At 38.6% G+C, this 14,729-nt stretch overlaps 1 protein-coding gene across 1 annotated transcript in view; it reads left to right on the top strand.

The window, feature by feature from the left end:
- Positions 1-10,001: 10,001 nt before the first annotated feature.
- clmpb (CXADR like membrane protein b) overlaps positions 10,002-14,729 on the top strand; it is an 81,280-nt gene continuing 76,552 nt past the window's right edge. The window contains exon 1 of the mRNA XM_086081292.1: positions 10,002-10,332. Coding sequence (XP_085937418.1) covers positions 10,302-10,332 — 31 coding nt within the window. The 5' untranslated portion in view covers positions 10,002-10,301. The remainder of the gene's footprint in view (positions 10,333-14,729) is intronic.

Below are 14,729 nucleotides of genomic sequence, written 5' to 3'. Positions count from 1 at the left end.
ACCACTTCCTCAGGAAATGGGTCAAATGCAGAAAAAGAATTTTGCCGCACCTATGTGTGTGTGTCAATCAGGGGTACTTTAACTAACGTTGAATGGCAAAATTAAAAAAATATGTTTAAGGCTAGGCAATCACAGTTGCCATCAAGTGTATTTCTGAGGTAAACCTGACCAAAGAATCACCCAGCGAAGAATGTGCATGACATTACAAAGGAGACTTTGGGAATTTTTTTACTTAGTTAGCAAACAAATAAGGCCGACTATCTACGCATGGCTGCCACAGATCAATGAAATGTGTATAAAGCACTTCTCCTAGCCTTATTAGTGCATCACTTCCTAACCATTATGGAGGCACTGAACCCCACCAGTTTCCTAGCCCATGTTCATTGAAAAATACAATCAGATTTTTGGTGAACATAATGAGCAGGGAGAGCAGCCTTTTCATGGAATCTTGTCTCTCTTCACTTTGAAATGAGAAAGCGTTGTGTTCTTCTATTCCCCATCTCTATGCAGCTTAAGGAAGTTTTCTACAGCTCCTTTAGTTTTGCTAGAAAGCTATCTGTGCTGGATTAAAATTGCTCAACTTGGCATTGCAAATCATGCAGTTAGGACGCGGACTACCACCCCTCAACTCAACTCAACTCTATAGTTATAGAGCACTTTAAAACAACCACCTGTGTTTTCTTAAGATTGAACCGAGGGGCAGCAGATACAATGAAAACAGCTGAGGCTCCAGAATTGAACCCTGTGGAACACCAAACATTCCGTAACATGTGAATTCATGTTACTCAAATTTGCTGCTTTCAAGTGTCAAATGAAATGAATCAAGTTTTCTGAACTACACTCTGTACACTCTATTATAGACTCCAGCTCATCTGTGACCCTGAGAAGAATCCATAAATTAATGGTTGGATGGATGATGGTATCAGCCCTGTTAGATTTCAGTACTTGGATGTCTTCATTTTGGCCAGACACTCACATTTCATTAAAAATCCATTTGACTTTTTTAATTTATTTATTTTTACCAAAGCTACAGATTCAGTAGGATACAGCATTTTCCAACTCCTGTTGGTATTGAGGCAATGCATTCTAATGCAGCATGCAAGGTGGTGGAAATTGCATTCCAACATGATTGATCTGTTTATCCTCAATCGGGCTAGGTCACAATTTAACATTATCACCTTTCCCAAAGACAGTCATGCAATTTAAGATAAACAACGATCAGTCATATGTCGCATCCTGGTGTGTTTGGTTTACCCAACCATTTATTCTCACTTGGGTTGATAAATTCATTTACTTGCTGAACTGCTCAATCATCCCCTCTCAGCTCATCACTTGCCAACTCACCCCAGACACACACCAACGGATGTACACGGGAACTATGCGCTGTTGGTTTCCTGAATTCAATTCAGTCGGGTCTCGTCTCTAATTAGAGCACGATAAAAAAATTCTAAAGACTTATCTTCCCCCTACATCATGTTCCCAACGAAACACTCATAAATAAATTGAAGGGGAACATCCACTTTTGAACTTGCTGGGCTTTGCAGTACAAGAAGACGAGTGCTGCGCTCACTGGATCATGTGGAACAGGACATGACAGGAAGTTGTCTAAAACGGGCAAAGGCCCCTTTTCTTCTTCAGGAACAGCAAAAATGATAATTTTTTTTCCTTTTCAATTTGATATGCAATGTTGTCAACGAGTCATTTAAAAAGCAATGTTTGCAGCATTATTACATTGTGATAATTTCTTCCATGGAACATTTGAGGTCAATAAAGTTTTCATCCACTTAGTTTGTCATTCATACACCTTCATGTCAGAAATGCACTCTGGTTGAAACAACCGTAAAATGAAATAATCTTTATTTGCCACTTATGTAAAAACGCACATGGAATGTGTCTTTGGTCGTATGAGCTAAACTAGTATTGCAGTAGCAAGCAACTATGACAAAGAAAGATGTGACACATAAGCACGAAGAGTCTTTACATAGTCTAAGGGGACCATTAGTGCTGTAGTACTAACCAATGACAGCAGTGCAAACGATGCAGAGATAAAGTGACCAGTAGTGCAGTCATTTTGATACAAATTTTAATGAGCAATGAAGCAGAAAGTCCTCGAGCACTTTAAAGTTTCTAGGACTAATAATAATAATGCATCAGATTTATATAGCGCTTTTCTAGACACTCAGACGCTCTACAATGGATACATTATTTATGCACTCAAACATTCACACTGTGGTGGCGGTAAGCTACTTAAGTAGCCACAGCTGCCCTGGGGCAGGCTGACGGAAGCGTGACTGCCAGTGTGCGCCTACGGCCCCTCCGACCACTCGCACCTTCCATACACCGGTGAGAGTAGCACTTGAGACAATGTGTGCAAATTGCCTTGCCCAAGGACACAACAACACATGACTTGGGGAGAGCGGGGATCGAACAGCCAACCTTTTGGTTACTAAACGACCGTCTCTACACCCTAAGCCACGGCCGCCTCAAGGACTGTACTGTGGAATATTGATCAATGACAATTATATAAATTTGCAGTGAGCCAACGCTACCATAATCAATACAGTAAAACTGTCACAAAAAGAAGTGCAAAACTGGCAAACAGTTTCAAGGTGTCACTATGGAATTGTTAGTCAACTGTTTAAGGAATTGATGGAAAGAGGGAAGAATCTCTGCTGGTTATAGTGTGCATATTTTTACCTGAGGGAGGGAGCTGGAGGAGGTAGTGACCCGGATGTGGAGGGTCCAAGAGGATTTGTCTGCCGTTGTCTTTTTTCTTGCAGCATACAAGTTCTCAAGAGTGAGTAGGGGGGCACTAATGATATTTTTCGGTATACCTAACTGTCTGATGCAGTTTGATTTTTTTTTCCTTTTTTTGTGGCAGCATCAAACCACACTGTGATGAAGGAACACAGGACTGATGCAATGACTGCTGTGTAGAACTGTCTCAGTTAGCTCCTGTGGCAGGCTGTGCTGCCGCAGAAGCCACAGGAAGTACATGGTCTGTTGGGCGTTTGTAAGGATGAAAATGATGTTGGTGTCCCACTTCAGGCCCTGAGAGACTGTACCAGGAACGTGAACGTTTTTGACCGCACTTTATTACGGTACTTTACCTATACAGGATACTGTAGACTACATATGCAGTAAAATCAATGGGAAGATTCCTCGGTGAGATACAATTAGGTTACCTACATTCACAAACAATTCATTTCCATTTCAATGTAACAGTCTGTGCTTAACTCATTCACTGCCATTGACGACTATAGACGTCATACATTCATTTGAATTATTTATTTTAGTTAATTTTTTTTCTCCACTTTTGTTAACAAGAGTAGGAAAACCTAGAATTGTTTTTTGTACATTTAGAACAGATATAAAATGTGTGATTAATCATGAGTTAAATAGTGAAGTCATGCGATTAATTATGATAAAAAAAATTAATCAACCGACACCCCTAATGTTTTATATTTTTTTCTTTAATTTTTTTAAAATAATTGTAATATATTTATTTCAATTTTTTTATAAACATTTTTTTAAAGAAAAAAATATTAATCAGGCGTTTACCATTTTTAATCGTAATTAATCGCATGACTTCACTAGTTAACTCACGAATAATCACAAATTTTATATCTGTTCTAATACAATAAAAACAATTCTAGGTTTTCATACTCTTGTTAACAAAAGTGGAATAAATGTTAAACTAATAGAAATAGTTCAAATTAATTTTTTATGTCTATAGCCGTCAATGGCAGTGAATGAGTTCATAAAAACAACTAAGATCTTTGTGGTGTGTGGCTGTGCATCAGTTTGTCATTTTTAAAGAGAAACAAAAAATGAAAAAAGAACAGTGACCAGAAGTTAATTTCTTTGTTTGGCTCAATGACAGTGTGAATGTTTTTTTTTTTTTGTGGTGCTTGGTGGTACGAGAGAGGGAAGCTGCCTTACTACCCCATAAACAAACATCCAATTTGAATCTATAAGCCAAGTGGTCAATGCTGCATCTAGATGCTCGCCATAAATCTCTTGTGGGGCCCGCCCTCTCCCTCATCAAATTATGAAGGATCTGTGAGCCACGAAACACTAACGGTGACGCATCACACTGGTGCCTAAAAATAGGGATGGCCGAAACAAAACAATTTTCTTCCACATCCATGTTGTTACTCAAGAATCCTTTTAACTATCCATTTCTCGTTCCCTGAGGCCGGTGCAGGGAGGTGACCGAGGCCAGATATCCTAATGTGCTATGTGTGTGTGTTTGTAGGGCGGATCAGCAAAGCGCTAACACATCCACATGATGTCATCATGAGGCAGATACTGCTACTCTGCACCACAAATACACTGGATGAAGTGCCGGCCCTTTTGTTGCTGTGAACCCAATTGCAAATCCATTGAAACAACAAAAAGCAGGAACGCTCTTAGCTAAACTGTAAGCCATTTTGGATTTGGATTTTTTTTTCCAATAACTTGACAGCAAATGGTTTAAATATCAGCTCAACACTTGAAAGTAACCATGGAACTTAATTTGCCAACAGCATTTTCTCTTCAACCAGCTCAATGATTCCACGAACAACGCCTAAACCTAGGCTATTGTCAACTTCGGTTGTATTGTTATAACTTCTTATGTTAAAATATATACACATTGAAGGGCATTTAAAGTTCCCCTTTGCCATTCTCTTGCACATTTTTTTTGAATGCAGAAACAAGTTGCGCATATACCCGGATGGAACCATGTGTCCCCCAATATCATAGACCAATTAACACAAGTTAGGTGGTCAGTCAGAACTCACCTAAAAACCTACATAAAGAAAAAATGAAGTCATTGGGTAAACTATTGTAACTAAACTAACTCCTTGAGTGTCTCATAAATGGACATTCAGAATGTGTGTTGTGCTGGGAGAAAGAGCAGTTTTCACACTGGTGACTTTTCAAAGCCCTGTGGTATAAATATCAGCCATCTGTGATGCCATCTGCATTGGGGTGCTATATCATACACTAAGGCCAAGCCACCAAACATAGACAGGTTGCCTCTCATGGCACCAACTGGACTGCAAGTGATATATGCGGCTCAACTACAATAAGCTACAATCAACAATGAGCCGGTGTCATGTTCCATGTCCACCTGCCGTCCATTTTCACTAAAGTGAGGTCATCTTTTAAAAGAGCAGTCATGAGCTAACGCAGTGGCTCTTAACCTTGTTGAAGGTACTGAACATCACCAGTTTCCTATGCGCATTCACGATCCTTCGTTATTAAAAAAATAAAATGAGTATTTTTTTCACAATGTCACCAACAATGCATGTTGAAAATTAAACGAGATATTATTTGTCTGAGTTTTGAGGCATATTTCTCCCTACACATTGGCTTTGTTGCTAAACTGTATAACTTTTTGGGGAGATGTGCTGTACTTTACCATGAGTCTGCTGCTTTTAGGGAAACATTGCAAAAAACAATTTTCATTCAGGTGTTTGCTTTTGTTTTTGATTGGAACCTTCATAACAGTTACAATTGCAGGACAAACGTCTTTTAAAATGGGTCATCCATCATCTTTTGACGTCAGTTCTGAAGTGGTTCTGTTGGCTTTACTACGCTTTGATACAGGTTTTCTGCTGTGACCTTTTTAAATCCAGAGAAATCCACAGAAAAATCAACCAAGGAGAAGGGGGTGGGGGGCAATGGGGGGGGGGGGGGTGACACAGAGGAGTGTGTTGTCAGTGGTATGCAGGACCGAAGGCACCACTTTGCTGCATCTTATCTTCCTCTTGCTACGACACCTTGAATTATGTTGCGTATTTGTCGCTCTGTCTCCCATCAAGTGATGTCTGTGTGCATGTTGCTTTGTGTGCCTTGTGAGTGAGCGCACACAAGACGTTGTTTCAAGCTATCTAGTTATTGGAACGGAAAGGAATGGAGGAAGGCTGGTGCTGAGGCTGAAGAGCAGGCCACTTGAGGAGGGAGAGAAAGAGAGAGAGAGAGAGAAACAGAAGAGAGGCCACCGGGGAGTGAGGAGCCTTTTGTTATTTCTGTCGATTGTTGGGAAACTGTAGAGGGGGATTACATTCTTTCAAGTTCTGAGAGTAGAGAACATCTCTCTACCTAGATTAGACTATTTCCATTGACCCCTTTTTTCTCTTTTTAAAATCATTAAACAAGTTGAGAGAGGACGAGGCAAATAAAATGTGTAATTTTTTTTGTAAATGGAAGGGTTGATCATCCCAAAATGAGACATAAACATAAAAATACAACCTGGTTTCAAACTGATATATTAAAATGCCTTTGATCACAAGCATGCGTCATCTCAGCTTGTAAACTATAAATAGCCTTGGAGAATATAGGGAGCCGTTTGAAATTACAACATGCAACATTTTTGGTTAATCTTCTCTGATTTAAATGACTAAACAAGTAAATAAATAAACAAATATATAAAGAGGCAATTTATGATTCACATATAAGGATTTTGACCCAAAAAAAAGCCAAGCAGCCATGTGAGTATGCTCACATTTATTATGCTGTACGGAAATATTTTACATACAGTATATATATTTGATACATAGGCCTAAACTGTAAGTATATTACAAATGCCCCCATTGTGGGACTGATAAATGTTATCTTGCCTTATACTGTATCTCATGTAGGTACATGTATATGTATGCAGTAACTGAGTGCCTGGGGGCCCGAATTAGCGGCAGATAATGGATGGTTGAAAAAAAGTTACCAGGTGACTATCATGCAAGGATGGTAATATCATTTGTAAGTGCATTTTCTGATCTTCTAGCAATAATATGGCATCAGTGTCACAGAGAAAATATTTTACATCTCCCACATTTTATTGTTTGATCATGTATCAATTTGTCATCATTAGCTTAGCATAAGGGCTGTCTCGTTCACAACAAACAACAACAACGAGGCTAGTCGAGAGAAATGGCTTCCCCCATGTTGAATTATTATTGTTCTTTTAAAGAACTGCCTCTGTTACCAAATTGGCTGCTCATGCGGGAGATCTGTTGGGTCTCTTTAATGTGGTTACTACTCTTGATCCATTCTGTAAGTACCTTGAGATTGCTTCTATTGGGATTTAACAATTTAAAAACACAAGTGGAGTAAAACTGAGGTTGAATCCCATGCTATTACGCTCTTTCAAAACAAGTAACAGAATTAGATGGAAAAACATTTATACAGTACATAACGGCAATTTACATTCACGCATTTAGCAAAATTTCGATCAAAATCATTTTGATTATGAATAATAAGGGAACATATATGGGTTTTTTTTATGAACCGTAATCGAGCTCGGGTCGATGCTCATTTAGCTAAATTGAAGACTTCACTGATGGCATCAATCAATACTGCCACTTATCTTGGTATGGCACGTAATATCGCTTTTACATGCATTTGCTCTCAGGAAGTTTAATTTTCCACCACTACTAACACCTAAAATAAAAAACTTTTTCTTTTTTTTTTAAACGATAGCTTCCTCACATTGCCAATTAAAAGTGAAGTTTATTGCTTGCTGTTTTTTTAACATAGGTAATCAAGTCTAGGACCAGGTGCCAGATCTTGCCTATCACATCATTTCACTTGACCCACTAAAGTAGGGTGACCATATTTCCATTAAAAAAAAAAAGAGGACACTTGCCACGGCCTTGAAATTGTGGTGCCGGTCGCAGTTACACAGTGTACTTTCCTATTAGTCACGCAATGACAACCGGACATTTTCATGAATTGAAATAAACCCCGGACACCCAAACAGGACGTAAGAAAATGGTCTGTCCTCCCAAATGTCCCCCCAAAAAGAGGAGGTTTGGTCACCCTACACTTAAGTATATTATACGCATCTACTTAAAGGATCTTTGTGCAGTTTGTCCCTTTTTTACTCGTGTCTGCCACCTCTGGCGCAAAGCGTAACTGCAGCATCTGTGTCGTTCTCGTTCATGGTGCGTGTGCGTGTACGTGCAGGATCTTAAAGCAACAGCCACAGTTAACAAATGAAGACATGATTTCAAATGAGGTAAGAAAAACTGCGCTCTGTAGTACAATGTGAGTAGACCGAATATTTTTTGGGGGAATGATAGCAGGACAAACATGGGCTACCTAAAAAAATATTACAAATGTGAATGAGAAAAATGCACATAATGAGTTCTCGCACTTAAAGTTGGTTTGTTGTTCAGCAGTTTTGTGCCGTCCTTGAATGGTAATTTTCGTGTAAGGGAGACATGCACTGGGGGGAAAAAAGTATTGTTTGCTTCAAACCCTTTGTTGTTGAGTTAGGAAAGTAGATATTTTATACATACCATGAAGTATGTATGATGCAAAATGAAATATATTAAGAGCATGTAATTGTACGTATTTAAAATAGCATTTTTGTTAAACATCTGGTTAGGAAGTGTGTTGGTCCTCCAGCATTTATGCGGCCCATCTGCCATCTTGTCTTTGTAGAAAGGTTGAACATAATTTGTAAATCATTGTATTCTGTTTTTAAACATTTTTACGCAATGTTCCAACTTCATTGGAAGTGAGGTATAGTAGTAGGTCGCAACACCACTATAATCCCTCTCAGTAATGCTCTACTACCCAAGGGTGAAAGTGGGCCGGAACTGTCCGGAACGCAGTTCCGGTAAAAATATTTGGAACGGTTCTTCAGGCGGCAACGCAACTGTAAAAAAACAAACCCTGTTTAATAACCTGCCAGGCTGCCACACCGGCATCTACTAACGTCAGATTTACATACACAAGTGTGAACAATAACAAGTCTAATAAAGTGCTTCTGAATCTTTCCAATGTCCTTGTGTAGCGTAATCAGTTTCCACCGATATTTATTATTTATTTATTCATATTCCACGGAGTTCTGTCTGACGTGCGCATGCGTGCGTGCGCAGCAAACCACCACGCTCAATTGGCGAATGACACGTGATCAGCGTGGATAGTTGCTGAGCTCTGATTGGTTCGAATGCACAACGTGTTTTGTTTCTGGGGGAAAAAACAAACAAACGAGAACAACTTGTTGAACTAATGCGATAGAAAAGGAAAATGCAACGGAAAATTGACCAAATTATTTTACCCATACACAAAAAGGAGTGTGTGTGTTTTTTATTATTTATTTATTTTATTTTATTTTGCTTTGATAGGGAGGTTAGGTTTTGACTTATTTTTGATAATTTAAGTTAGGCTACTTATTTATTTCCTTATAATTTAAAACAAGTCAATGTTTACTTTATCTTCACAATGGATTTTATTTACATGTGTAAGAGTCATTTTGACTTATGTTTATTAAATGATGTTACTTATTTAAATCTTTATTATAATTATTATTATTAAAAAGTCCATGTTTACATAATCTTCCATTCTAATGTGCCTCTTATGTTCTTCATTTACGTTGTCAAGTCATTCAAATTGAGGTTTTGCATTTAGATGTGAGGGAAAATATTATTAGGAGATGGAGATTGGGGTTAGTGGTGTTTTCTGTTAACTGTTATTTTCCACATTGAAAAAACAATTTTTTTGAATGAAAATCTGTTTCTCATGCATGCCTTGTTACAATCATATTACAGTAACTAATGCACGTGAAATACCTGTTGTGTTTTATTGTGTGTACCGTGTAACTGTACCAAAAATGATTTTATTTTTGCATGCCGATGGTTTGAAGAGCAATTCAACTGAACCCCAAACCCAACCCAAACAAATACAATAAATCAGTCCGTTTTGGCAAGAAATTCTAACCCCTTTCACCCCTGCTACTACCACAATCAGGTGAAATAATCGACATAGTGTTTAATTATACCTTTCTAAATAAACCCGGTCCCATCACTTAAGTTTACATTACAAGCCACTATAATAATTCAACAACCCTTAAAACAGCCAACATGATATCCAGTTGTGCAGGATGCGTCGTAGAGAAGTTCAGACTCTAGAGGTCTCCATGCATCCTTCAGCATCATCATGCACCTATTCGCCCTCCTCCTCCTCCTCGCTGGTATTTTTGTGCAGCGGAGGAGCCAAAGGAGGAGAGCCTCGTGTGAGGAGGAGACCGAGCAGACCCCGCACACGACACGTCCCACGCCACAACCACCACGCAGCTTTCTGATTGCGGGAGAGGGAACAACTTTGATCGGGGGCCAAGTGTGTGCGCGCGTGCATGAGAATGATGACATCGAAGGCTCGTGGAGACACATGATGTCCCCGTGTCAACATTTTTGTGCTCTTTTGCCGACATTCGCTCTCGTCTAATTCGCCATTCGTGTGTGAATGTGACGGCGTCCTCAGCGCATTGTTTCCACCTCCTTTTCTTGTATGTGGGATTTCCAGCCGCGATGTCTGCAACATTTCGCTATTTGTTTCTGGGTAAGTCGCTTCACCTTGTTCTTTTATTTACTATTTAATGAGACAAAGGCGAAACGGAATATTCTCCTCGTGCATGTCGTGATTTTATTCATTTATTTCTCTTTGTATAATGAGCGAGTCCTTGACAACACATCTGGCACCAGACAAATGATGTCACTGAAAATATAAATAATTATTTTTCTTCTGCCGTGTGCCTTCTATTTCCGTAGTAAGAGTACACATATACAGTATTTGAGTGATGGAAACACACAATTAGTGGAGCCCCCTAAAAAGTTAGCTTGACCCCTCCCTTATAAATTCGTTTTTGATATAATGACAGTGTCTTTTTACTGGCTAAAAATGATCATTTGGTTTGCCCATTTGTGCCATTTTATGTAGTTTGAACCCCGTTTTCCCAGACAGGAAAAATAAAAAAATATTGAGGTATGGTCAGTTTTATGACAGTTTTCCTAGTTAGGTATATTCTTAATTATAATGATGACAAAATAATTCCAGTCTCTTTGTTCTTTCTCACTGCAATATGGCTGCATTTAATTTTTTTTTTACCAACACTGCTCTTCCATTGTACATGAACACTACTACTCATTGTAGTAATACAGGCTCTGAACTCAATTAAGGACTCTTTAATTCCACTATGACTCTTCTGGCTGGGAGTTAATGTAGCCCAGTGAGACAGTGTAAAAACAGACTTCCAGTAAGATGTCTCATACCTCCTCCCATTTCTGTTTCATCACCTGCAGTCAAATGAGAAGAAAGTCCCAATTTGGGAATTGGCGTGATTTAAACCTAAAACTATGCAACACGAGTGTATGAACAAGACAGGGTTTCTTTGTTCGTGCAAAAGTTTGGAATCCCCTGTGTGTTTTCTGTTAGACCACCGAAGTTCTGCAGGCTTATTTTGTCTGGTCGGACTCCAAAAGTCTTGCTGGAGTGTGGGACACTTGCAGTTTGGAGAGGAATCAATAGACCGCAGGCTTTGTGTTTAAAATTTCATACCTTTAGTTTAGGTGTACAGTGAATGCTTTGTTTATTTTTTATTGTTGCTGTAAATTAGCTATGTATATACTGTACATGCATTATGCTCAGTTACTCACAATGGACGCAATGTGGGTTTGGTTGCAATTACTTATGAGAGATGAAGAGATAAAGAGAAGCTGCAATTGAAGGCAATACAACTGTACATATGGTGACGTGCTGAGGCTTTTGCATGCTCCCAAACGTGTCCAGTGGAGATGGTCGCCGGGACTGCACTTTAACGAACGGGAGGAGCTGACTCTGCTTGTACACTTTGCATACAAGCACATTTTTTGGTTTACCTCATCAGGCCTGTTATGTTTGGCTATTAGGGGATTGTAACTCAACTTAACGATGATCATAGTGACCTACTGATGAGAACTTGATAACACTGATGGCACACTCTCATTTTATATAGAAATATATTGCGGCTTCATCTCCCTTTTTGAAAAAAATTCGGGCTTCACTGATGGTAGTGCAATGAAGTAGTGTTTATCAGGTCTGACTTACAGTTGAGACGTTCGGCGTTCAAATCCCCACATTACTACAACTGTAACATTGAATTATATGAGAGAATTAAGTTTTAAAATGATACTATAATTAGTTTAAAGTCATAATAATGTGATAGTAATATTAAATAAAGTTGTCATTATATGAGAGTAAATGTACAAATGTATGAAAATGCTGACAGAATTTTACAAGAAAGAAAGTTACAGTTTAAAAAATGTGTTTGGAATTTAATGAAAAGAAAGTCATCATATTTAATAATAACATTAATATGGCAACACATCATTTATTAAAGTAGTAATTTTACAAAAAGTCAAAAATATTACAAGAATGAAATCTTAAGAATGACGTTTACTTAATTTTATGAGAATAATTTACCAAAATTAAGATTTTTTTTTTACCACAATAAAGTTGTAATATTATGAACATAAACTAAACTGATGAGTGTTTGGGATCATACCACGTATACTTTTTAAAATGTATTATTTTCTAAACACCCACGACCCTTGTGAGGAATAAGTGGTTCGGATTGGACGGATTTTCTTAACACACCCCCATATAGTCATATTAGACAACTTTTTTTCTCCTATTTTTTCTTCTTTTTTTCAGTGAGACAATTCTACTCCTTGGGAATTTTAAAAGCCCAAAAGTACAGTAAAGTTCCATCTTACTTTATGTGTCTCACATTCAAGCATGTCAGCAAAAACATATTTTTTCCTGACTAAAGTGATATATCGAACTATATATGCTTTGCTGTGACTTAAAGATTTTTTCCCCCCGCCTGTAATAGTGTCAGCATGAATGCATTTAAAGCTCAACTAAGAGACCATGCAAGGAGATGAAGTTTAACAGAATCAATTTTCATTAATCAGGGCTCTTTCCTTTTCTATTTGGTTACATCCTTGCAAGTAGCAAAATTTCCTTCATTTAATATCTGTTGCCGATGTAATTTCCACTGGTGCCATTATAGATAATCATTGCAATTAATTGCCTCAGCAGGCTTCATAACTCCCTTTTGTATTTTGGCACATACAAAATGCGAAACAAGGTCAAATCAAGTAACTCCACCCGCTGCAGGGCTTGACTCGCGCAGGTAAAGCGGACCGACAATGGAGTTGCCATCTGTCCTCCAGCGACTGATTGGGAATGAGGGAATGACTTTCCAAGACGTAATAACACTCTATAACACACTTGACAGAAATGTAATTGGGAAGAATGAGATGCGTGTGTCGATCTTTTAAGGAGAGCCAGTGCCTGCAATCAGGCGGGTGCAGTCTGATGGTAGAATTCATCGGCGTACCAATACCAGATATCGGTATCGGGTTATACCAGGCCTCATCTTATTTCATGGTATCGGTACTGGTGACATCAACCGATACCAGTATAGGCAACCCTCTTGTGGCTATGATCAAGAACAATAAACAATTTCAATTAATTTTATGCAATTTTAAGGAAAATGCTCTTTTGGTATATATGGGTCTTTCTTAATAAATATCTGTCATTGTTTTGGAAATTTTATAGCAGCACATTGATTGATCGGTCGGCCGATTTATCGGCCCCAATTTCCTTAATTTTGGGGGATCGAGAATCAGCCGATCCCTTAAATATAAACCAATCTTTTCCAGCGATCTCATCTCCCTCCTCAGAGGTCTAAAAAATAATAATAATCAGCCACTGTCCTCTTTTGCTTAGATGACTAATAGATTTTTCATTTTTATTTGAGAGAACTACTTAATGTGCAGTTAAAACAACCCGTTTATATTATTTCACAGATTTTGTTCAATGTTTTCCAATAAAATAAGATTGGAACTCTGAATGTGTATGCTGCTTGTTATGAAAAAAATTGGGATCGGCAGATCAGACTTTTTAAAAGATTGAAGATCGGCCAGAAGATTGTAATCTGTGCACCCCTAAAATGTTATGCATCATTCCCTTTACATTTGAATAAAACATGTAATTATGTAATTTATTCATTTGATTGACATTGTTTTCTAAGGGATTGAAGTGTTGAAGAGTTGAATACTTGTCTCGGTATCGGTCTGAAAACAAATGGTAACGAACATCCCTATTAGAATTAGTGGCCTGGGAAGATCTTGTCTGCATGCATGACTCTTTGGGAAGATGGCGGTGTCAAGGCACACAGCTTGTGTTAGATGCAGATGAGCACAGCAGTGGCTACAAACAGCAAATTTTGTCCCCATTCTATATTTAGCGTGTCTGCAGGGCTAGGCCGAGGATATCAGAAATGTGAAGATGACAGGAGCCTCCTGAGCCAGAGGTTATGAAGTGACATCTTGATGTGTTTGCGCCTGAATCACACTCCCACACATACACACACACGGCCGCCGACGTCTGACATTTCCACAAAACCACAGCTTTTTGACGTCTAGTTACCAAGCATTAGGGGTTCTGTTTTGATCATTTAGCGTTGGACACTGCGGAACTTCTTATTTTGCTGAATATGCTTTGAAAAATCGCCACTAGGTGTAGAATTTGCCAGATATGCTTTGTAAGACGCACACTGTAAGATATTTAAGGCATTTGTCAGTCAGGTGGCGAGCTAAATGGAAATGGTATTAACCTTCATATCACGTTGCAGTAGCGTAAACCCTCAAATGGCTTCCACTCTCACTTTAATTGGCAGGCACAATTAATTTGCACTTGATGATGCAGAGGCAAATCTCACACACACACTCACATACACAATGAACAGACAATGCAAATCATCCCAAGAATCAATATCCTGTGTTTTCATCCAGGAGCGTGTAGTGCAATGCAGATATAGATGGAGAAACAGGGCAACAGCTGTGCTTACATTGCACCAATTTGTTAAAATACATTCTTTCCAGTCTTTCTTCGTACATCAGTGGTTCTTA

Source organism: Leptonotus elevatus, chromosome 7 (genome assembly GCF_054856555.1).
Source record: "Leptonotus elevatus isolate MCC_2025b chromosome 7, RoL_Lele_1.0, whole genome shotgun sequence".
Taxonomy (NCBI): domain Eukaryota; kingdom Metazoa; phylum Chordata; class Actinopteri; order Syngnathiformes; family Syngnathidae; genus Leptonotus; species Leptonotus elevatus.
Note: the sequence above shows the minus strand (reverse complement) of the source record. Positions and strands in the feature narration are given on the sequence as shown.